This window comes from Geotrypetes seraphini, chromosome 16 (assembly GCF_902459505.1).
Source record: "Geotrypetes seraphini chromosome 16, aGeoSer1.1, whole genome shotgun sequence".
Classification (NCBI taxonomy): Eukaryota; Metazoa; Chordata; class Amphibia; order Gymnophiona; family Dermophiidae; genus Geotrypetes; species Geotrypetes seraphini.
The window spans coordinates 140,503-165,752 of NC_047099.1; the positions used below are offsets into that span (position 1 = coordinate 140,503).

The following is a 25,250-nucleotide window of genomic DNA, read 5'->3' on the forward strand; positions in this document are numbered from 1 at the left end:
AACACAGCGACACCTCTTCTAACTTAAAAGCAGCTCCTCTGCCACCGGGAGCTGCTTCAGCAACACAGCCGACCTCGGGCCCCCCGAAACCACAGCGACACCTCTTCTAACTCAAAAGCAGCTCCTCTGCCACCAGGAGCTGCTCTGACACACAGACGACCCGGGCCGCGTGGGAGCCCTGCTCCGCCCCCCGAAACCACAGCGACACCTCTTCTAATTCAAAAGCAGCCCCACTGCTTCAGCAACACAGGCGACCTCGGGCCGCGTGGGAGCCCTGCTCCGCCCCCCGTAACCACAGCGACACCTCCACTAATTCAAACACTCCGAACCAGACATCAAAAATGAAGCTCTCCCTGCATACACACACACTAGCCACCCTTTTGATAATCCTCCTCATTTCTAGTTGGAAAGCAGCAGCAAACAACTTACCCACCACAACCGCATCCTCCAGTACAACCAACTTCCAACTTCCCAACAGAAGAATAATCACATCAAGAAACTCGAACCACCACACCAGCACTCAACAATCCATTACTGTTACCTGGAGAAGAAGATCAACACTCCCGAAAACAAAATCACATCCAACTCCCTCAACACTCATATACCCGGAAACAACTTACATTCCCCAGACCGACACAACCTCCCTTACATGTGCCTATGTTAACATCAGAGCACTAGGACCCAAAACAGAAAACATAAAAAATTGGATAAAAACAGAAAAACTTGACTGCCTATTCCTCACTGAAACCTGGTTAACCTCAGACACAGACCCTAGAATAAAAGAAGTATGTCCGCCAGGATACAAAATAACAGTAACCTGCAGAGAAAAAAAAAGAGGAGGAGGACTAGCAATAATAATCAAGAACTCCCTAACTCTAAACGTACTTGAAAAAACATCCACTCCGCAAATGGATTTCCTAGCGTGTCAACTCACAAACCCAACACTACAAAACTCACTAAACTGCTTACTCTGCTACATAACACCAGGAAACTGGACCACAGTGAGACCTGAATTTGAAAACTTCATCTACCAAAACTCATTAACAGCAGAATATAACCTCATCCTAGGAGACCTAAACCTACACCTAGAAGACACAACTTCCACACCAGCAAATAACTGCCTATCCTTCCTCAAAGCCTTATCCTTCCAGATCCTAAACCCACAAACCACCCATGAAAAAGGTCATCAACTAGACATTGCTGCATTCATGTCTCTCCAACCATCTAATCCAGCAATCCAAACTACTAACGGAACATGGTCCCCATCCATATGGTCAGACCACTACACATACAACTTCAACATCAGTTGGTCTAAGACCGAACACACACCTCAATCAAAAAAAACCACATATACCACACGCAAACATATCGATCCAACCATTTTTTGGTCAAATGTAGATGAAACCATCCAAAACTGCGACCCAAAAAACTTCATCTCCCACTGGAAAAAGATATCCACTAACATCCTTGATGATCTGGCCCCCCTACAAACCAAAACCAGAACCAGCAGGAAATCAGACCAATGGTTCGATAATGAACTACTCCAACTCAAAAGACAATGTAGAAGATTAGAAAGAAAATGGAGGAAAAAGAACCAAGATCAAACAAAAACCGACTGGAAAAAAATCAACAAACAATACAAAAATCTACTAAGGGAAAAGAGGAAAAACCACTACACTAATCTCATAGGCACGGAAACCCAAGACTCCAAAAAAATATTCCAAATCCTGAAAGAATTAACAGACACCAAACCATATACTACCACCACGAACACCCCTCCACCATCACCCACCCTCTTAGCAGAACACTTCAAGAACAAAATTACCAACACCAGAGCCACTCTCATCCTCAACCCATCCCATCAAAACGCAATCACAATCCACTCTACAGGAAAAGAGGCAACCGCAGCAGACAGAATTTGGACTCAATTCCCCAACATACAATGGTCAGAATTCAACAAATTCTACAAAAAATACAGCCATGCCTCCTGTGACCTCAACCATTGCCCCTCATATCTCCTTACCACCTCTAGTGTAAAATTCCGCACCATAATTCTACAATGGATTCAATTCACGCTCACAGAAGGCACATTCCCTGCTGACCTCAGCGAAATCATCATCACCCCAATCCAAAAAGACCCAAAAGCACCACAAAACCACCCATCCAACTTTAGACCTATAGCCTCAATTCCGCTATATGTCAAAATTATAGAAGGCCTAGTAGCCAAACTCCTCTCCAATTACATAGATGACCACAACCTACTCCACCCCACGCAATCTGGCTTCAGAACAAACTTCAGTACAGAGACACTACTAGGCTCCCTTATGGATACCGTCAGACAACACCTTAGTACAGGGAAAAAAATGCTTCTCATACAACTGGACCTTACTGCAGCATTCGACTTAGTGGATCACAACATCCTTCTACAGATCTTAGACGCAATAGGCATCTCAGATAAAGTATACTCATGGTTTGAAGGATTCCTAAAACTCAGAACTTACAGTGTAAAATCAAACAAAGAAAAGTCAGAATCCTGGTCAAACCCCTGCGGCGTACCACAAGGATCTCCACTATCCCCTACCCTCTTCAATCTCTACACCGCTTCCCTAGGAACGCATCTGGACAATTTGGGCATAACCACCTATAGTTATGCTGATGACATCACCATCCTCATCCCATTTGACCACTCTAAACCGACCATGACAGACAAACTTCACCAAACACTTGAAACAGTCACAACCTGGATGGAAAAACACAAACTTAAACTCAACCAAGACAAAACCAAATTCATCCTTCTCGAAAATGACAAGGTCCAAACCACAACCAATTTAGAAATAAACGCAATCAAATACCCAATCCAAACCACCATTAAACTACTTGGCATGACCATAGACAGATGCTGCACTATGCAACCGCAGATAAACAAAACAATTCAGAAATCATTCGCTGTCATGAGAAATCTGAGACAAGTCCGAAAATTCTTTGAAAGAACACAATTCCAACTTATAGTACAATCACTAATACTAGGTATATTGGACTACTGCAACATCCTCTTCCTTCCCTGCCCTGTAACCACGATTAAACAACTCCAAACAATCCAAAATACAGCTTTGAGACTCATCTACTCATTGAGAAAACACGACCACATCACTGAAGCCTTCATCAACTCACATTGGCTTCCAATCCAAGAAAGAATCCAATTCAAATTCTACTGCATACTATTTAAAACCCTACACGGAGACAGCCCATCATACCTGAACAATCGCCTCATCCAAGCACCCACTACCAGACACAGAAAAACACACTCCCCATTCATACCCCCCCCAATCAAAGAAGTAAAAAGAAAAAAACTACACGACGGCCTCCTAGCCACCCAAGCCGCAAGGCTGGATAACCAGATCTCCAACCTTCTGATGACCACTCCAGACTATAGGACGTTCAGAAAAGAAATAAAAACCACACTTTTCAAGAAATTCCTGAAACAGCAATAACATCACGACCTCTTAGTAACTCTAAAACCGACATCTGATCTACCCATTACTGCTCTAACAACAACAAAAGAACCTCCACTATGACCAACTATTAATTCTCTTACAAACCACCTCACCCTCAACAACCCGTTTATGTTTATAAAATCTACAATCAATGTAACTCTGTATTTCTAAATTAACCTTTTGTAATCCGCCTTGAACCGCAAGGTAATGGCGGAATAGAAATCCCTAATGTAATGTAATATTATTCATATGCACCAAACAGGATTTGTTGTAAAAGACATTCATCTAATAACTCTAGATTAGCGTTCCATATGCTAAATTTAACCAAAAATATGAATGATCCGGCTTTTTCTGTATCTTTGGATGCAGAGAAAACTTTTGATAGAGTTGAATGGAATTTTATGTATCAAGCATTTGATTGGTTTGGTATAGGTCCTGGATTTATACAAATGGTTAAATCATTATATAGCTCCCCTTCTGCAAGATTGAATATTAATAATAATTTGTCAGAGAAATGTAATTTGCAGAGGGAAGTTAGACAAGGCTGTCCTTTATCTCCTTTGTTGTTTGATGTTGTATTAGAACCCTTGTTATTAGCCATTCATCAAGCAAAGGGGATACAGGGTATTCCTCATTCTGATTGGGAATATAAAGTTTCAGCATATGCAGATGATATCTGCTCTATTTGAGAAATCCAGAAACTACTATTCCATGTTTGCTAGAATTGATTGATACATTTGGAAAATTTTCAGGTTACAAAATAAATTGGAGTAAGCCTGAAATTCTTCCTTTAAATATGTATTGTTCTAAAGGATTATTTGATTCTTTTCCATTTGTATGGAAAGAAGATGGCTTAAAGTACTTAGGTATTATGATTAAAAATAATTTAGACGATACAGTTAAAGAGAATGAAAAACTTTTATTAAAGAGTTATAGAGTTATGTGAGCAATGGAATCCATTAAATATTTCTTGGTGGGGGAGAGTTCAAACTATTAAAATGATGATATTATCTGTGGTTTGTTATCAAATGGGTATGATACCAATCTTTTTTCATGGGTCCTTTTATAAAAAACTTAACGGTATCCTTATGAAATTTCTTTGGCAAGGAAAAATGCATAGAATTGCTTTAGTATCTCTTCAAAGGCCAATTGAGGAGGGTGGGGTAAATTTTCCTAATTTTTATAGGTATCATCAAGCCTATATTTTACGTTAAGGTATATATTGGATCCTCACTACACTAAAATACAGTCCCCTAATGGGAAAGGTTATCACAAAATATTAATACTCACAATATTCCCATATATATATGAAAAAGTGTATATCACTTATATACTAGAAAATGTGTGTGTAGGAAGAGGCCTCAGTAACGGAGCCCACACACAGTCGTATTCACAGACTGGGATGTTCGGCGTGGTTGTGCTGCTCCCTGACTCCAATCATTGGCCTTCTTCCTATTTTTATGCGTATATTCTATCTATAATTACTGAATAATAAATATACTAAAAATAGATATTCTTATTAATATCATGTAAATAAATGTTTTTATCACTTTTGCTAATGTCTTTTTTTCAATATATCTACTCTCTTTCATCTAGTTTCATTCGATTGAGAATGAGCTGACAAAAATTTCAAGCAAATCTGGTTTAGCTATCACTAAACACTTTGGTAATAGAAAAAGTACTTAGCTTAAACAGTGCTTGTGAATCAAAAAGATACCACTTTGGTAATAGAAAAAGTACAAGCACTGTTTAAGCTAAGTACTTTTTCTATATTCTATTGTCGGTTAGCCCCTTCCAGTCAGCCAATTTTTGCATTCCAAAGGGAAAACCCTTCCACTGGACAAACCTCCCAAGTAACCTGGACCCGTCTACCCCAGGGCTTTAAACATAGCCCCACTCTATTTAGCACCGCCCTTGGTTCAGACCTTGCCAATTTCTTCCCTTCATCTGATTCCCAAGTCCTGCAGTATTCCGGGTTCCTTATGAGTTCTGTCTGTCCAAATGTATCAGTGTACTTTAAAACTGTCAGTTGTTCAAAGCAAGAGGGGGGAGTACCCCTCCTCCTCCTTTTGTGCTGATAAGGGCCATGAAGTGTTTAGCACTTCAAATGCAGTTTCTCCTGAAACAGATAAGTAGGGTTAGATTTAAAGTTTTTGGCTATGTTATAAAATGTTTATGTATATTCAGAAATGAATATAAACAAAAATTATGATTTCTGGTACTTATATTCCATGCTAAAAAGAAGTGATTTGTCCAAATTTAAGGACTGCCTCTCTTTTAAACCTAAGGAACTAATTCTGAAAAGACTACATCTGTAATTTAATCTCTTTGATCTTTAAGCAACTCTCTCTCCTTTGTGAAATTCTGTAGGAAGGGGGAGTAAGTCTCTACTGAGACCCATGTTGATTGTAAAAAAAAAAAAATGAACAATGTTTAAACTTGTGAGTACAGTAAAACCTTGGTTTGGGAGCATAATTTTTTCCAGAAGCATGCTTGTAGTCCAGGGCACTCGTGTACAAAAATATACATACTTGTATTGCAAGACGTTGCTGGTATAGCAAGTTAAAATTTAATCATTGCTTGTCTTATAGAACACTTGCAAACCAAGTTATTTGCAATCCAAAGTTTTACTGTATATTCCAATCTTTGTTTTGTATTTCTGTTTATAAATCATGTAAGATTAGGTATAAGAATGTAATTTTTAGGAATGCTTTTGTATGGAAGTAAATATTTTTGCCAGTCAGATGATAGTGAAGGGACTGAAGCTGAATTTTAGCTTAATTTTACAAGTCAGCTCTTTGGGGTAGGAACCTGATACAGATAGTGGGTCTACCTTTTAAATTTTCCTGTGGCCATATTTCCACTGATTCCAAGTATGCCTTCCTCGTGTCACCTACCTTGGCTTTCAAATCTCCCAGGGTACCAGGTCCCTTCCTACACATAGAAACATAGAAATAGACGGCAGATAAGGGCCACGGCCCATCTAGTCTGCCCACCCTAGTGTCCCTCCCCTACCTTTGCCCTGTGAATAGATCCGTGTCCAGGCTGTCTGTAATCTCCCTGTCCCTGATAACTACAAGGCTCAGCGCACCTTTCTCAGTATTGCAGGATACTGTCCCATTTGGATCCCTGATTTCTTTACTATTGCCCGCCCTCTGTATGATGCCTCCAAAACTTCTGACTCAGGCCCCTGCCCTCTGGCCCTTCTGCCCAAGCAGCTGAGCTGTATGCCCTCACTTCTGCCCTGCGCCACTCTGCCTCTCAGTCTTGCAACATCTACACTGACTCCAAATATGCTTTCCTTACCTTGCATTCCCATAGGGCCATCTGGAAATATTGAGGTTTCATTACAGCCTCCGGCCGCCTGATCCATCATGCTCCCCTCGTTCTTGACCTTCTTGAGGCCGTACAACTACCCTCACGTGTTTCTGTTATGCACTGCCATGCTTACAGACACGTGACGGACCTTGTCTCTCGTGGCAATGCCCTTGCCGACCGCACAGCCCGAGCTGCCAGTCTCTGCTCCCTCCTTCGACTCCTCTGTATACAATCATTCCTTTCTGGACACCCTTACACCCCAGGGCATGCACTATTTTGGGCCAGTTTGTCCTGAAAGGGGGTGGATACACTGATACTTCACACACGAGCACAGCGGGTACCCTCACACTCATTCCTCAACACCTGGCCCTCACGATTGTCAAAAGATTATGGTCCAACAGTGTGTTGTCGGTTCTAGAATAAAATCCCCAATCAGATGACTGCCACCTCTTGGACACCAACCCATTGGAACATATCCGATGCAGGTTCTGTCTGTAGACTTCACCCAGATGCCCATTTCCCGTTCCTTCAGTCACCTCTTAGTCTTCACAGACACCCTGACTAGATGGGTTGAAGCCTTCCCTACTCGCACTGAACTCGCCAGGGAAGTAACCAAACACTTCCTAAATGACATAATTCCACGCTTTGATCTCCCTGTTTCTATAGGCAGCGACAACGGCCCTGCTTTCATTGCCGATGTTGTCCAACAAACTGCTCAGGCTCTCCAAATTGAATAGAAATTATATGCTGCTTACCATCCTGAGAGCTCTGGTCAGGTCGAAAGAATGAACAGAACTCTTAAGACCTTTGTCATGAAACAAATTGAAGAAACTAATCTGTCCTGGCCTGTCCTGCTGCCTAATGTTCTTTTTCAGATTAGATGCACCCCATCTAAACCCACTAAATTGTCCCCATTTGAGCTCATGTTCGGCCGGCCACCACCCATTATGAATCCAGACCCTGGTTCCTTTGCCACTCTGGGATCAGATATCCTCCAGAGTCAAGTCCAATTAGCTAAGGCCTTTCAAGAGCTCCACAAATGGGTCCTGGAAAGGGCCCCACTATCGATAGCTACACAAGTCCATGGGTATATCCCTGGAAATACAATATGGCTAAAACTTGGAAGTCAGACCCCCTGAAACCTAGGTGGATAGGTCCTTTTATTGTCCTAATTTCTTCTCTTCCAGTTGTCAAGGTGTCCGGACATGAAACTTGGTTCCACTACAAAACGGATCTTCAGCTGAAGCTTTCTAAGACCTCAAAAGTTCTGAATATTTACCACTGTACTTAGCAGGTGTTCTGAATATAATTCTTTATAAGTGTTTGAGTTTAATTGACCACCACTGCCTTTAGCAAGTGTCTTGAGTATAACTGTTTAGTTTTCAAAGTTGTGCCTGAAAGAAAAATGAGCTTCTTATGTTAGTATATATATATATATATATATATATATATATATTTGTGTTGCCCTTACTTATGCTTCTTTCTTCTGTATTTCTTTCCTATTGTACTTAACAAGTGCAGCCCCTTTTGCCTGATGTTTGTTTGCAAGAAGGAGTTAAGTACAGAAAGTGTCAAACATCAGAGGGTATTTTCTGTTTCCAACCTACTGGTGATGAGGTTTAAAAGTGGGCGGAAATCTGCATTGATAATGTTGAGGGTCCACTTATCAACTAGACTCTTATTGTAGACCCCACTCGCCCGGTGTCTTTGTATTGTGATACATGTGTGCTATTTGTTGTTGCCCAGGGTCATGGTTTTGCCCTAATACAGTTTTGTGTGGCTCCCTAGATTGATAGCGTTATTATACCAAATGTGCTAAGTATATATGTTTGTATAACCTGATGCCTTTAAGAACTGCCCCAATGAGGAAACCTTCACTAATGGTGGAGCCTGTCCTTTATGAGAAAGTGTCTCGTGGGCTACCTACAATAACCCACACAAATATCCCCCTAATACCCCCTCTGCCTCCCTTACTATAGGTCCTAGCTCCGGCCCCTTGTGTACTACAGGCTACTGTAATCCCATGGTTTTCACTATCACTGACCCATATAACTGGAATGCCAATGTCCAAGTCCAGAAGGCCAGAGACCGCATGGCATTGTATATTGATGGTAAAGGACTAGACCCAGGTGCTGATGTATATGTCCGTATTGTATCCCGCTCATGTGCTCCTGTCCATCACTCTGTGGTGTTTCCCCAGTTTTATGAAATTATGAAAGTAGATACTGATATCCTGTAATCACTAGAAATCTATTTATACAGTTTGCTAAAACTATAGGTCAGATTCTTAATGTTAGCAATTGTTTTGTATGAGGAGGGACTGGTATGGGAGAACAGTAGCTATGGGAGGCAAAGCAGCTGACCATGTTAAACCTGACTTCACAGACCTTCACTTTTACGTCAGGTCCATGACCTTCACGATGGGCCTTGCAAACCTCCATTGTTACTTCCCACTGTCTTCAGCGAACTGCATTCTACAAGCTGTACTCGAACTGATAACTAATGAGACCACCCGAGCTTTGAGTACCATTGGCAGAGCGAATGCTAAAATGCACACTGCTATCTATCAGAACTGCCTAGCTCTAGACAGAAGGTGGTGTCTGTGGCAAATTCAACCTCTCCAACTGCTGCCTTGAACTTGAGTAAAGTGATTGAGGACGATGTGGATCGTATCACCAAACTGGCTCATGTGCCTGACCAGACCTGGCGTGACCTTACTGCAGACTGGATCTCTGGTACCTTCGGCTCCTGGTTGCCCTCTGGTTCAGCACTGAAGACCATCTTGCTGGTTGCCACCCTGTCTTCTCTGCTCCTTTGCTGCCTGCCCTGTGTGGTCCCCATAGCCATAAAGCTGCTCCACTGAACTATGGACTCTGCTGTCAACCGTTCCATTGCTGCATTGGCCCTTGCCCTCTCCCAGTATCGTCCCTTACCCACTGGGGACCCCGACTTTCCTGACCCCTAACTTTATTTTGTCAGGCTTGGCTCCTTAGGTACGCCAGCCTGAAAGGGGGGAATGTAGGGTCATGAAATGGTTAACTGTTGTTTAAAATATTGCTCTGGCCTACATAGCTGAAAACAGTGTACAATCTACTGACCTCATCTGCCTAAAATGTATGTCCCTACCTTACCACATTGTAAGCTAAATAGATAAGAGTTTGAGCCATGATGTACCCTGCCCTTCTGTACATGTAACATTTAGACCTATAAGATTTAGATAAGCAGAGAAATGAGCTAGTTTCCTATAGGACTATAAGTTGTACCCCTGAACCTATCATAAGTGCTGGCTTAGGACCAATAATAATTGTAGAAAAGTTATAGAAGTAACAAATGAAAATTGTAGTTTTTGCATATATTAAGTTTGCGTATGCTTAGTGAAAAGGGCATAAAAGTCCATGCATTTCCTGATTCTAACACTCTAGTAGGCAGGCTGTTAACTGCACTAGAGTCCGGTATGCTGTAATAAACCTCTTGTACTTTCTTCACGCCTCTGACTTTGTGTGTCCAAGTGACCTTTCACTTTAATTAAACCATTGCAGACTAAGATGCATACAAACATCTTTACTGTCTTCTTCTCCCCTGTACCTTGTAATGTAGCTTTTAAAATTCTGACAGGAGAAGTACTGCAGGAATAAAAACAGTACATATAGGAAATTTTAATGCACTTGGAGGAATGAGTCTAAAAGTGCTGAAGAATCTCAAAGCACAACCTTGCTGTGGAAAATGCAGATTTACCATTGCCAATTACTGAATAGCATCCAGAGCATTGTTAAATCTGTTCCTGCTCCATATGACTTGTATCATTCTCAAACCCAAGCTTAGCCTTCTTTAAAATCTTCTCTCCAACCATTTAGGGAAATGAAAAAGTTCACATATTCCCATCTATTATGCTCAGTTCTGGTATAAGGAAGAACTCTCTTTTAACACCTCTCACTAAACAGCCACTTCCATGCAGCTGCTTCCACTGACTGTCAGAATGTTGATCCAATTCAAAATTAACTGCAGAGTTACCCAGGTTATATCCTTTGCTTTGAGTTTTAAAATATATTTCACCAACCGCCAAAAGTAAACCAAAGTATTATAATAAACTAAAGAAATAGGAAAAAGATATAAAACCCAGTTCCATTCCTATGTGGCCATAGGCATTTCACACCTATCCAGGAACTCTTTTAACTTAGCAAAATCTTCAAAGTTGTAAGTTTTATTTTCATGAGTAACCCTCATAATTGCTGGATAAATTAAACCATATCTGGCTCCCAACGCTCTTAACTGTGGGCGTAAGTTGTTTTCTTTTATAAGCAGTCTCCTTCGCAAAATCCTGTACTATGTGTATATTTGCATCTTGACACATGAGGTTTCTGTTCTCCTTAGCCAATTTAATAATCTCCTCAACCTGTTGGTATCTGAGCATTTTAAAAATCAGGGGATGCGGTCCTTTTTGATTACTAGATCTCCTTATTGGGACCCTCTGTGCCCTTTCCAGTTCCAATGGATATTTGCTTTTTATTGGCAGAATTTTTGGTAGAAAATTAGTGACAAAGGCTATGGGATCATTTTTTTCTATCCCCTCTGGTAACCCAAGCACCCTTAAATTACTTCGTCTTTCCCTATTAGACAGATCCTCCAGTTCTTTCTTTAATATCTATCTCCTTGTGATCATTTTTATATTGTATTATTTCTGCCTCAGTTCTCTCCACACGTTTATCTATATGCTCAATTTTTATATCTACTATTTGCATTCTTTTATTCAAATTTTCTTCCTCTTCTTTGACCTCTTGTATGTTTTTTGCGTTATTTAAAACTATCTCTTTAATCTGCTGCAATTCCTTCAAGAGATCTCTGTTCTCTATTTCTTACGTTGGAAGCGGAACTAATGCAGGAGACGTCAGCTCCAACTTTGACCTCTTGACGCTTCCTGCTCCTGTTCCCGCTGAAGCGCTTTTACACTGCTTGCCCGAAGCCATTCTGCTACCGAAAACAAAACTTTACTGATGCGACTCACGATTTTTTAATACTTATTATAAATAGCCTGATTTTACGGAGCTCCTCAACTACCCGACCATATTGGAATACTCCAAAACCACATCCCTCCTGTTATGATGTTTCATTAAAAGTTGGTTAATTAAGAAATTAGTAACAGTAAGATTCAAGCAAAACATTAAGGAGGAGGTGGCAAAAAAAGGGTCTATGATTAAGACTCCAACCCATTTAACTTTGATATTATACATTTATGTATTGAATCAAGTGGGTTTCTGAGACCCTTTACCCTCCTTTCTTATATCGGACACTCTACAGTGGGGTGATTTGTCTTTGTGGATCATTTTATTGTCACATACAGCGAGTGAGGAGACTAAGCATCCTAGGGAGAAGGGGAAGGCATTTTGTGGTAAGAGCAGATAGCGTACCTGGTTTTAAGAAAGGTTTGAACAAGTTCCTGGAGGAAAAGTCCTTTGTCTCTTATTGAGAAAGACATGGGGGAAGCCACTGCTTGCCCTATATCGGTAGCATGGAATATTGCTACCAGAGAATGGCACAGGGACAAACTTGTCCCCGTCGGAAGTCAATTTCCCCGTCCCCGCAAGTTTTATCACAATCCCTGTCCCTGCTCCATTCCTGTAAGATTTGCCTTAACTGCACAACATGATCCGCTTCGATCTGGACACAGAGGCGAAACATCGGTCCAGAATGACAGCCATGGCACTGAACTTCCGAAAAGGGAATTACGAAGGGATGAGACTCATGGTGGTGAAGAAGATTAAGAAGAACAGTGCTCTCCCCAGAAATTTTTTCCAGCCAGGTGGGATAGATAAGTTTGGTGATGGAGAAAATTAACCCCCTCTTTTACTAAAGTGCGCTAGCGTTTTTAGCGTGCACAGAAAACTAATGCTAGATCAATGCTGGCGTTAGCGTCTAGCATGTGCGGCAATTCTGCATGTGCTAAAACCGCTATCACAGCTTAGTAAAAGGAGCCCTAAATGTGTACTATTTTTATTAGTTAATTATTATTATTTTCCAATGCTCAATATGACTTCCTTTTTTAAGGTTTGACACTTGTGGCAAAATATTTTTACTAAATTTAAGAAGTATCCAATTCTAGAAGGGAATAATTAGATATTTGCCCTCTTTCAAATGGTATAGAGGTTTAAAAAAGGGAAATGCATTAATGAAGTCATTAGGTTCAATCTAGCCATTTATTTCTGCATTAATTAAAACAACTAAAAAAAAAAAAGATAAATATAGCTCATCCAGTCATACAAGAAATGGCTCTATAGCACCTCTAATAATTTTTTGATCACTAGGTTCCTTCCTGAGGTCTCACTGAGGATATGAAATAGATGCTATTCCCACTTCTAGACCTCGTCCACATAATTTATGGAAAGGTGTTACTGAGCCTTGAAGGAGACCTGCGTGATTGATCTTTATCTGCTACTTTTTTATTTTGCTGTAGTGCAAAGTGAGAGCTAGGGCAAAACAGTTTAGGTGCAGGTAATAATTAGCATTATATTAAAAATATTTTATTTTTATTTACGGTACTTATAATGTCATTTAAAAGCTGCTTGATGTTAATACAACTTTTTTTTAAAAAAATCTTTATTCGTTTTCATATCTTACAACAAGTGTGTAATATTCAATCAAAATTAATTTTACAGATCACTTGACATTCTTACTTATAATCATCAAAGCATAAAAGAATCCCTCCCCACCCATCCCATCCATTAATAATAAACCAGTTAAAACAAATATCATATATCCCAATCCCACCGTACTTATAACCATACTAGTCTTTAAGCCCGTTACATTAACGGGTGCTAGAATAGATGTATGTGTGTGTCTTTCTTCCTTTCTTTCTCTCTTTCCCCTTGGCCGCTTTCTGTCTCTCTCTTTCCTCGGCTGTCAACCATCACCCCTTGCCTGTTCCACCTGTCCAGTAGTAGGCCTTCTCCCTTCCTTTTACCTCCCCCTGTCCAGCAGCAGTCCTTACCTGCTCCCTCTGTCCCTCTTCCCTGCTCCCCCTGTCCAGCAGCACTTCTTACCTGTTCCCCTGTTCCTCTTCCCTGCTCCCCCTGGCCAGCAGCACTCCTTACTTTCTCCCCCTGACCCTCTTCCCTGCTCCCCCTGTCCAGCAGCATTCCTTACCTGCTCCCCCTGTCCAGCATGCGGCTCCTCTTCTTTAAAACAGCCTACCGGCTGTAACGAACCTCGCAGGCCGCTCTGAGGCACGGTTGACATGGCCACTGTATGGTTGGGTTTTTTTTACTGTCTCTCTGTCTTTTTAATTGGCTACTGTATGTGTGCCTTTTTTTCCCATCTATTTCCTTGGCTGTTGTTTGTCATTTGTTTCCTGTGTCTCTCTCTGTCCTTAGTGTTTTGTTATTTTTTTTCAATCTGTCACTTTAGCCCCCTGTCCTTCTGTGCATGTCTGTGTGTCTCTCTCTCCTTGTCCTCTGTGCTTTGTAATTTTTTCAATCTGTCTCTTTAGCCCCCTGTCCTGTGAGTGTCTGTGTGTCTCTGTCCTTGTCCACTGCTGTTTGTTTGTTTTTTAAAATCTTTGTTTATTTATTGATCCCCTCTGTTTCCATGGCAACCCTGAGATTGTGGCCCACGGCGTAGACGCTCGCCGCCTCCCCCCTCTCTCCTGGCGCTTGCAGTCCTGTCCCACTGGCGTAGCGGAGGATCCGCCATTTTTGCAGCGTCAGATCCAGTGCTTCGGTCAGCCGTCTAAGCCCTGTGTGCATCATCGGCCTGGAGGATCCGATCGGGGTGGTGCTCCCGTCCCCACCGTGTATGCGTGCCGTGCGTTAGGCCGCCAGTCCCGCCTCCTTTTTCTTCAGTTTGTATCTCCCTCTTCCGCTTCTCCAACCCCCTGCCAGTCCAGCGCGTCTCTCCCCATCTCCTCCCTGTGCGCGCACGGCCGCTCTCAGGCCTCCGCACCCCAACATCTTAATATCAAATTAATTCCTGAGGCCGGCTACCACCACCACTTCCGCAGCTCGCTCGGCTTCGATACCCCGTCCTCTCTGACGCGCCAGGGGCGCGCATGCGCACTCGTATTTTCGCGACGGATCAGGGAACACGTTTTTTTTAGTGCGCATGCGCGGCCTATCATTTTATTATATTAGATATAATAAAAAAGGGGTGGTTAAGGTGTCTGATCATTAGAATATGCAATCAATGGCCCCCAAATCTTTTTTAAATTATTATAATTTCCTTGCTGTATAGCAAGCACTCTCTCCATTTTATAAATATGACAGAGTGAATTCCACCAAAAGGTATAATTAAGCTTAGTATAATCCTTCCAATTTCCAGTAATATGTTGAATGGCAACCCCCGTCAATATTAGTAAAAGTTTATTATTATTTGCAGAAATTGGACTCTTAAATCTAATAGATGTACCAAATAAAATAGTATCATAGGAAAGGGCAACATGATTTTCTAACAATTAATTAATTTGGGACCAAATTAACTTCCAAAAGGCATTTATATAGGGACAGAAAAAAATTAAATGATCTAAGTCCCAGCTTCTAAATTACAATGCCAGCATCTATTAGACCTAGAGCTATCCAACTTCTATAAATGAACTGGAGTCCATAAAGCTCTATGCAACAAAAAGAACCATGATGCTATGTTAATACAACTTTAATTTAATTCTTTATAGTGTGTATTTGGGGTGGGGGGGATGGGACAACACCTACATCAACAGTAAAGTTAGAATAGGGTCATTAAATCCAGTGGCGTACCCAGTGCTGATCATTTTTTAACAACCCCCTCCTCTAGATAAAAAGATATTTTTAGTAATAATCCATGAGTCACACAACAAGGGTGCACCTAGGAAAAAGCAGCATCTTAAACACTGCAGTGAGCACTAGAACACCAACACACGCAATGTAAAACTAAACAAGCCAGATCCTGCACAGTCGATGCTAACAGAAAGCCATGTCCTTTTCATACACACAGACAGATACACCCTCGCCCAATATGGAATAATCACAAACTAAAAATAAAACTATGTAGACAAAAGTTAAACTGAACCAAGAAACCAGACTCTGCATACAATGCAACACCACAGAAACAGTGACACGTCCTCTAATACTGTGCAAAATATAAAGACAGTAGATGTAAATTTGAAAAAAAACTGCTACATAACAATCAATAAAACAAATAATGAGAAATAAGAAAATACCTTTTTATTGGAATCATCTATTTTTCAATTAGCTTTCAGAGGCCAAAACTTTCTTCAAGACAGTACAACAGGGGTGCCCCCACTTTTGGCTTGCGAGCTACTTTTTAAAATGACCAAGTCAAAATGATCTACCAACAATAAAATTTTAAAAAACACAAAGCACACTGTATGCAGAGAAAATGTTAATTAGCATTTGTATTTGGGGGGTTTTAAAATATGCAATGTCTCCATGCACTGGTAAGTTAAACAACCTACAAGTTCTGGACTAATGTGTTGGAACTAAAGGAAAGAAAAATTAACAGATAAGGCACAACTTTTCCTTTTGTCTTCCTAGCTTCTAGGCCTGCCAGCTATGAGGCCTTGCTCCAGGAATGTGGGTGAGTGAATTTTTAGTGTTTCATAAATGCAGACATCCCCTGCTGCCCTTCACTAAGATACTAACTTGACAAACTCTTCCTCCACCACAGAATGGCCCCAGAGTCTGTGTACATCTAGCTGCAGCAAGTGACTAAGGACCTGCAGCACCTGCTCTCGCTCCACCTGCCAGTCAAAGCCAGAGCCCTGGCCCTTCACTTTCTTCCCCTGCAAGGAGACAAGACACGAGTGAAAGAAAGATTACAAGCACAGACAAGACAATCTGTCATACACAGGAGCTGAATCTCGCTCTCCTGTTCCTCACCTTCCCACATGGATCCATGTTCAGTCCCATCTTGTACATCTCAGCTTCAAAGGCTTCAAGCAGCTGAGTCAGGAGGTAACAATTCATCTTCAGTGCATTGAGGTGTAAAAGGCGATTAGCTGGAGACAAGTCAGAATCCTCCAGGATTGCTGGGAGCTCATGTGAATGATGAGATACAGCTGCAGGGCGAGAGCAGGAAAAGAATCCAATGCAGTGATCCTTCTTAACTATGGGGAGTACATGCAAGAGTTACTGCCACATCTCAGTTTTAAATACAAGAAAATACGGAATCCAGCATAGAGTATTTGGCCTACTTAAGTCAAGCAAAGTTGCCTCATTTTTTTCTTGATTCTAGTGCAAATTATAGGTAAATGACATTCAAGCAACCAAAGCTTTGTAGTAGCCACCCTGACCTAGCAGCCATCAGATTACCAAAGATGAATGGTCACACCCTACCTGCCAGATCTTGGCAGTGACCCTGATGACCCCAGGCCGGACACAATCATCCTGTCTTGTTCTGGAGGTCTCAATGTCCCACCCTCTGTGTTCTTAAGAGAGGACAGAGAGCTTCCAGATTTTCTGTTGGTCTGGCCTTACAGCAAATGAGCACACCTCTGCATCACTCACCAAGATTACAGACCTGAAAAAGGCCATGCAGGGTCATAGGGCACAGCCTGGCTGGTGGGATCACATGGGCCTTTATGTCATCACTTGGCTGCAGTGGTTCATCCAATAAAGAGAACACCTGTTAAAACTCACCTTTCACCAGAAGCTCCAGAGTATCTTCCTTCAGTCCAGAGTCCACAGCACGGAAGTGACTGGTAAGGGAAGAGGAGTGGGGTGTCAACATTATACCAATGAGCATTACCCAACTAAAGTTATACATCACCTTCTGTCCACACAGGACCCTCCCACACCCCTTAGCATTATGGAAGCAGGTCCAGCTACCTCTGAGGATGGAAAGCACATACACATGTAGCATGGTACACTCTTCTAGCATTGCAACAACATAACCCTCCAGCCATCAGATTACTAAAGGTCTGTGTTCATTGCCTGAAGGCATGTCCTGTGAATGTGACCCTGACCTTTGGCCATCAGTTTGTAGGCACTAGTCCACAATATTTGCCTGCATATGCTCACCACAGGCAATCAAGGAGAAACATAGGTGCCTTAGGAACTATTCTTGGTCTGACTTCACATAAAATCTGCAAGTCTCCATGCATCATTTATCAAGACAGACCAGAAGAAAGGTTGGGGAGGGGGGGTCACACTCCAAACACTATTGCTAGGATCACATTCGCCTTTATGTCATCACATGGCTCATTTGATTTTATAAGCCAGGACAGAGTCATGGCAAGACTTCTGGGGACCAGGAATGAACTCATATACTTACTACAGAATGCTGTAAATGACACCAAAGTGTTCCAAGACGGCTAAGGGACCATGGGTCCTAAAAGAAGGCTGTATCCCTGTCGAGAAAAGAGAGACAATAAGCCAGTGAACTCATGGTGCTGCAGGGGAATAGACATAATACTGCCCCACCCAGCCTACCCTTCTTGAATACCGTACTCTGTCCTATCACACCCTCTGGAAGCGCATTCCAGGTGTCCACCACCCGTTGGGTGAAGAAAAACTTCTTAGCATTGGTTCTGAATCTGTCCCCTCTTAATTTTTCAGAATGCCCTCTCGTTCTTGTAGTTTTCGAAAGTTTGAAGAACCTGTCCCTCTCTACTTTCTCTATGCCCTTCATGATCTTGTAAGTCTCTATCATATCCCCCCTAATTCTCCTCTTCTCCAGGGAAAAAGCCCCAGTTTCTCCAGTCTCTCAGTGTATGAAAGGTTTTCCATACCCTTTCTCATACGTGTTGCTCTCGTCTGAACCCTCTCGAGTATCGCCATATCCTTCTTAAGGTACAGCGACCAATATTGGATGCAGTACTCCAGATGCGGATGCACCATCGCCCGATACAACAGCAGGATAACTTCTTTCGTTCTGCTTGTAATACCCTTCTTGATTATACCTAGCATTCTATTCGCTCTCTTAGCGGCCACTGCGCACTGTGCCGACGGCTTCATTGTCTTATTCACTATTATCCCCAAGTCCCTTTCCTGGGTACTCTCACTCAATAACATCCCTCCCATCGTATAGATGTACCTCGGGTTTTTGCTTCCTACATGCAATACTTTACATTTCTCTACATTGAACTTTATCTGCCATCTCGTCGTCCACTTCCCTAGCTTGTTCAGGTCCCTTTGTAGTTCTTCACAGTCCTCTTTAGTCCAAGCACCACTAAATAGTTTGGTGTTATCTGCAAATTTTATTATTTCGCACTTCGTCCCTGTTTCTATGTCATTTATAAATATATTGAATAGTAGCGGTCCGAGCACCGACCCCTGCAGAACACCACTCATGACCTTTCTCCAGTCCGAGTAGTGGCCCTTCACTCCTACCCTCTTAATTGTTTTTATTATCTAGTATAAGAATGCTTGATGTATGTGTATTTCAAGTTTCATTAAAATTTTGTTATACCGTCAAATCAAATTTCAAGGCGGTGTACATCCAAAGGTTAAAAAGTACATATATTTATAAATACAGAACACTAAGTTTAAGGTTGGCATACAAAGACGTGACAAGACGAACAGACCAACTGGAACAAGAGGAAACTGGTAGAACTACATTACCGTATTTAAAATAGAAAGCACAAATGGAAAGTACACAAGGATAGGAATCAGGTGTCAAGTAAGTCAAAGTTCAGGAAAGTTGCATCCTTAGCAGAACAATTATACATTAAAAGGTAGGTTTTTAATTTGGACTTGAAGTCAGTTAAAGATGCTGGGATCGGTGCTGGGGCCGTTACTCTTCAACATATTTATCAATGACCTGGAAAAGGAGGCAAAGTGCGAGGTTATAAAATTTGCAGACGATACCAAACTGTGCGGCAGAGTTAGGTCCAGGGAGGAGTGTGAGGACCTGCAAAGGGACCTGGACAAGCTGGAAGACTGGGCAAACAAATGGCAAATGCGCTTTAACGTGGAAAAATGCAAGGTCATGCATATAAGGAAAAAGAACCCGTTGTTCAACTACAAATTGGGGGGGGCATTGTTGGGAGACAGCAGACTTGAAAGAGACTTGGGTGTGCTGGTGGATGCATCACTGAAGCCATCTGCACAGTGCGCAGCGGCCTCGAAAAAAGCCAACAGGATGCTGGGCATCATAAAAAGGGGCATAACAACCAGGACGCGGGAAATCATCATGCCACTGTATCGAGCGATGGTGCGTCCGCATCTGGAATACTGCGTTCAATATTGGTCGCCGTACCTCAAGAAAGACATGGAGGTACTTGAGAGAGTCCAAAAGAGAGCAACGAAACTGGTAAGAGGGCTGGAACACTGCCCATATGCTGAGAGGTTGGATAGGCTGGGACTCTTCTCTCTGGAAAAAAGGAGGCTCAGGGTTGATATGATAGAGACCTTCAAAATCATGAGGGGCATAGAGAGGGTGGATAGGGACAGATTCTTCAGGCTGAAGGGGGCATTCGGAGAAACTGAAGAGAGATAGGTTCAAAACGAATGCAAGGAAGTTTTTTTTCACCCAGAGGGTCGTGGACACTTGGAATGCGCTACCGGAGGAAGTGATCAGGCAGAGTACGGTACAGGGATTCAAACAGAGACTGGATGGATTCCTGAGGGATAAAGGGATCGTGGGATACTGAGAAAGCTAACCAGAAAATAAATGTAGAAACCCAACCAGGTCGTGCAGGTGCAAGACCGGAGGGCTATGACTTTGATAGGAAGATAGGACTCAATTAGGAAACCAAGGAGGCATGGGGGCCCCTTCTGGTGATTTAGACAGGTCGTGAACTGTTTGGGCCGCCACGGGAGCGGACTGCTGGGCAGGATGGACCTATGGTCTGACCCGGCGGAGGCACTGCTTATGTTCTTATGTGTCTTCTCTTAAGTAGTTCGGGATAGCGTTCCAATCATTCTCTTCAACCGTAATTAGACTTTGAAAATTATTGGGACACGACGACACGACATATTCTCAATGATGGCAAAGCAACTCTGGAATGCTATGCCACAACATCTAAGAGAGCAAATCAATTTGTCCCATTTTAAAAGTAATCTAAAAAGCTTCCTTTTAAAGATGCTTTTAACCTTTAATCTACATTCGGTTCTTATATTTCAGTCCACGGTGATTCGTCTGGCTGGGTGGTGAATTCTGTTAGCAGTTGAGATAATTGGTATTGGGGAGATGTTGTCTGCTGCCGCCTTCCAGTTGGTTAGGAGCAGGGTGATCAGTAGGATAGCTTGTGTTTGTTTTTGTGGTATTGTTTTCATTGTGAAAGATGGGAGGTAGGAGTATGTGGGAGTGCGGTTGTAGGTGATTTTCTGGGATTTGGGAAGTTGTTTTTTCTCTTGGAGATTGTTGGGCCGAAGAGGGGTAAAATGGAGGACTTCCTCTGCTTGTTGAGGTCCGCTGGTCTCCACTAGGGCTGAAGAGGAATCGGGTGTCCTGGGGTGTTTTTTAGGGGCAGTGTCGGGTGGATGGAGGCTGTGACTTTGAACAGACTGTGGGTTAGTTAAGTAGCCTTGACAAGGATGGAGTTTTGGTCACTTCTTGGTCACTTTGCAAAGGCGCTCGCTTTGCAATTGAAGGCTTCCCTCTAGACCAGCACTGCCTCAGTTTGTTTGTTTGTTTTTATTAACTTTACTAGAATAGATCTCACTGGCTAAGCCATATGCCTTGCCGATATAAGTGTCAAGGCTTACAGCTGGGGCACCTCTACAGAAAATATGTCGAGGTGGGATGAAATGGGGAGAGGGACTCGACCCATTGAGTGTGACACCTCTGAAGTCAGACAGACCCCCAAAAGAGTCACCCCAAGCACAGTCCAGCACCAGAGATGGGGGGGACCAGAAGGCCATTACACAAATTTCAACAGCCCTACACTAAACCAAGGAAGACTGCACAGCTTACCACCTCCACCTGCTGGAAACTGAAAACATACTGAGTGTACTTGGGCCTGCTCAGCCCACTTGCACTATAGCCAAAAGTTTGTCTCAGTCTCCATCTGCTGGTCATGGTGAGCTATTACCCATCAGTGAGCTGTGCTGGTCTGGTGGAGAGATGCTTAAGTACTTATTTTGTACCTAGAGCAATGAAGAGTTAAGTGACTTGCCTGGAGTCACAAGGAGCTGCGTTCGGAGGCCACTCCTCCACTCCTGTGACCACTATCATGCCCCTAGAGAAGTTACTGGAGGGTAATGTCCAATCCAAATTGAAGGTGAAAAACTGGTCATTATCTTGGTGAATTTACTTTACCAATCTGTCTCATATTCCGGATAGATTTCAACAGAAAAGATCTATAACTTTGAAAATTAACCCAGACCATTTTTGGCCAGTTATTAAATTCGCTATCTTGTTCTCCTAGAGACCATCCCATAGACAATAGTTGAAATGGTTGGAGAACTGTCTCTGAGCGCATTTATCTAAATCTCGCCCCCTTATCACTAAATATATCTCACAAGCTAGGAATTCTCCATGGTTTAAATCGTATCATAGAGAACTCAAACAAAGCTATAGGAAACCTGCACTTCTTCGAGGAAGTAAACAGGCAGATAGACAAGGATGACCCGGTCGACATTGTATATCTGGATTTTCAGAAGGCATGTGACAAAGTCCTGCATGAACCACTACTTCGAAAAATTGCGAACCATGGAATCGAGGGTGATATGCTCATGTGGATCAAAAACTGGTTGGCGGATAGGAAACTGAGAGTGGGGGTAAATGGACAATATTCGGACTGGAAAAGCATCATGAGCAGGGTTCGGTGCTAGGGCCCGTGCTCAACATATTTATGACCTGGAAATTGGTACGACGAGCGAGGTAATTTAATTTGCGGACGATACAAAGTTATTCAGAGTAGCGAAGACACAGAAGGATTGTGAAGACCTACAACGAGACAAACACGCTCGAGGAATGGGCCTCAAAATGGCAAATGAAGTTCAATGTGGATAAGTGGAAAGTGATGCATATCGGTAAGAAAAATCTTATACATGAATACAGGATGTCCGGTGCAGTACTGAGAGACCCCCTAGGAAAGAGACTTGGGAGTACTTGAAGACAAGTCAATGAAGTTGTCCGCGCAATGTGCGCTGGTGGCGAAAAAGGCGAACAGAATGCTAGGAATGATTAAGAAGGGGATCACAAACAGATCAGAGAAGGTTATCATGCTGCTGTACCGGAGCATGGCGTGCCCCCACCTGGAATACTGCGTCCAACACTGGTTGCCGTACATGAAAAAGGACATAGTACGACTTGAAAGAGTCCAGAGAAGAGCACCAAAAATGGTTAAGGGACTGGAGGAGTTGCCGTACAGTGAGAGGCTAGAGAAACTGAGTCTCTTCTCCCTTGAAAAGAGGAGATATGATTGAAACATTTAAGATATTGAAGGGAATAGACTTAGTAGAAAAAGAGAGATGGTTCACCCTCTCCAAGGTGCAGAGAACGAGATGGCACTCTCTAAAGTTAAAAGAGGATAGATTCGAACCAACATAAGGAAGTTCTTCTTCACCCAGAGTAGTAGAAATCTGGAACGCTCTACCGGAGGCTGTTATAGAGGAAAGCACCCTCCGGGGATTCAAGACAAGGTTAGACAAGTTCCTGCTGAACCAGAACATACACAGGTAAGGCTAGACTCAATTAGGGCACTGGTTTTTGACTCAAGGTCCACCGTGTGAGCAGACTGCTGGGCATGATGGACCACTGCCCACCAGCCCCATTTCTCCTTCTATTACCCCTCTCCAGCAGAATGTGACATTCCTTCCCCTTGCATCCTCTTCAATCTGTCACTCTCCACCAGCATAGTTATTATTTCTCCCTGCCAACCTTCTATTCTTCATGCATCTCTATCTCACTGCTCTCTCTATGCCCAATTGTCCTTTCTTCATTTCCCCATGTGCATCATCTCTCAATCACACATTCATGCCCAACAATTCTCCCTTTCTATTCCGTCCCAAGTCAGTGCCCCCTTCCTCCCTTCCATCTATGTCTAGTTCGTGCCCCCTCCCCGTCTTCCAGCCTTGGTTCAAAATTAAGTTGTATGCCGGGGATCCACACCCGTCAGTCCCCGCTGAAGCTGCTGCCGGGATTCTGTCCCTTCCTGCCCGCACCCCCCCCCCGGAAGCTGACCCAGTTATTTGTTGGAGCCGCACTCACTCCCTCCTCTCCCAATGCACTTCATGCAAAGGTTTCCGGGCCAACTACATATGTACAGGGAGTTTGCTAGGAGTGGAGGGAGTAAGTGCGGCTCCATCAAGTAAATGGGTCAGCTTCGGGGAGGGGGGGGAGCAGGCAAGGCAGAATCCATGGCTGCGGCTTCAGTAAGGGGGGGGGGACAGGGATTCCCGGCAGCAGCAGCTTCTACAGATGGACAGGGAATATCCTCCGCAAACATAGTTCTACAGCCTATAATTTGATGCAAACCAACTACATCCTACAGCACATATGAATGGGAAAAGAGTCATATTGGCAATCTTTACAACCTGAGGCCTGAGTCAGCCATGTGAGTCCCCTCTGAAAAGCGCCCTACGGCGAAGATGGTCTGCGCATGCGCTGGCCCTGCTGAAGCGAATCTGGCCGTAGGAAAACAAATGCTAATCTCTTTACCCGCCAGCTCGGTGCTGAGCTGACCGACAGGCAGCACCTCCTGCACAACGTACTGGCTCATCCCTCCGCTCTTCAGCAGCTCCTCGATGGAAAGCGGGATCTGGAAGTGAAACGCCATTTGGGCGGCTCAATCGCACAACCCTTTGCCCAGCTCCGACGTTGCCGATTTCAAACGTTCCCTCTGCCTCTTGGCGCCCGCCGAGAAAGGAAGTGACGTCGGGCGGGGGGGGGAGGGGACGTCGGACGGAAGTGACGTTGGAACTCGCCGCAGCCGTTGCCGCTAGGGTTATGAGGAGAGGTTGGAAAAGTGGACCCTTGGCTAATGGCGGCTAAAGCACTAGGGTTGATGACTTTATTACATCGTTTTCTTTTTTTCTATTTGTTTAGTTTTTATTTAAATTTCCTTAGTATTCTATTGTTTAACGGTTTTTTCATTCCCTTCAAGTCATATTCCTTCCTTTACCTTTTTTTTTCCTTCCTTCTAATGTTTTTCTTTTTTTTTACATTTCTATATTTTATTTAATTATTAAAATTATATTTTTATTTTATTTCGTTTTTTCCATTATATTATTTTTTAGAATGTACATTTTGCTTTAAAAAAGTGTGGCATTGAGAGTTCAATATATTCTTGTTAGGATGCTTCATATCTCACTTTTTTCTTCTATCTTTATATACCTCTCTCTTATTTGCTAATTTGTTTGTTCTCAGGTACTTTAGTTAGATTGTGAGCCTTTGGGACAGTAAGGGATTTTCAAAGTACCTATCTTTACCTATCTTATCTTATTGTATCCTTAATGTATATTTTCTGTAAACCGCTTCGAACCTAACGGATTAGCGGTATATAAGAAATAAAATGACATTACATACATCTAATTTACTGTTGGGGATCTGCTAGGTACTTTTTTTTTA

At 42.7% G+C, this 25,250-nt stretch overlaps 1 protein-coding gene and 1 non-coding gene across 2 annotated transcripts in view; both read right to left on the bottom strand.

Annotated features, from left to right (window-relative positions):
* Positions 1–24,555, bottom strand: part of NCAPD2 (non-SMC condensin I complex subunit D2) — a gene marked incomplete at its 3' end in the record, with an annotated part of 162,759 nt that extends 138,204 nt beyond the window's left edge. Inside the window, exons 1-5 of the mRNA XM_033924539.1 lie at positions 24,342–24,555; positions 18,066–18,141; positions 17,432–17,490; positions 16,673–16,851; positions 16,436–16,575 (exon numbers count right to left, since the gene is read on the bottom strand). Of these exons, the coding sequence (XP_033780430.1) occupies positions 16,436–16,575; positions 16,673–16,851; positions 17,432–17,490; positions 18,066–18,141; positions 24,342–24,459 (572 nt within the window). The remainder of the gene's footprint in view (positions 1–16,435; positions 16,576–16,672; positions 16,852–17,431; positions 17,491–18,065; positions 18,142–24,341) is intronic.
* On the bottom strand, positions 17,091–17,388 carry LOC117350947. The gene has a single exon (XR_004537307.1). It is a non-coding gene; the product is annotated as a small nucleolar RNA U85 (small nucleolar RNA).
* Positions 24,556–25,250: the final 695 nt, after the last annotated feature.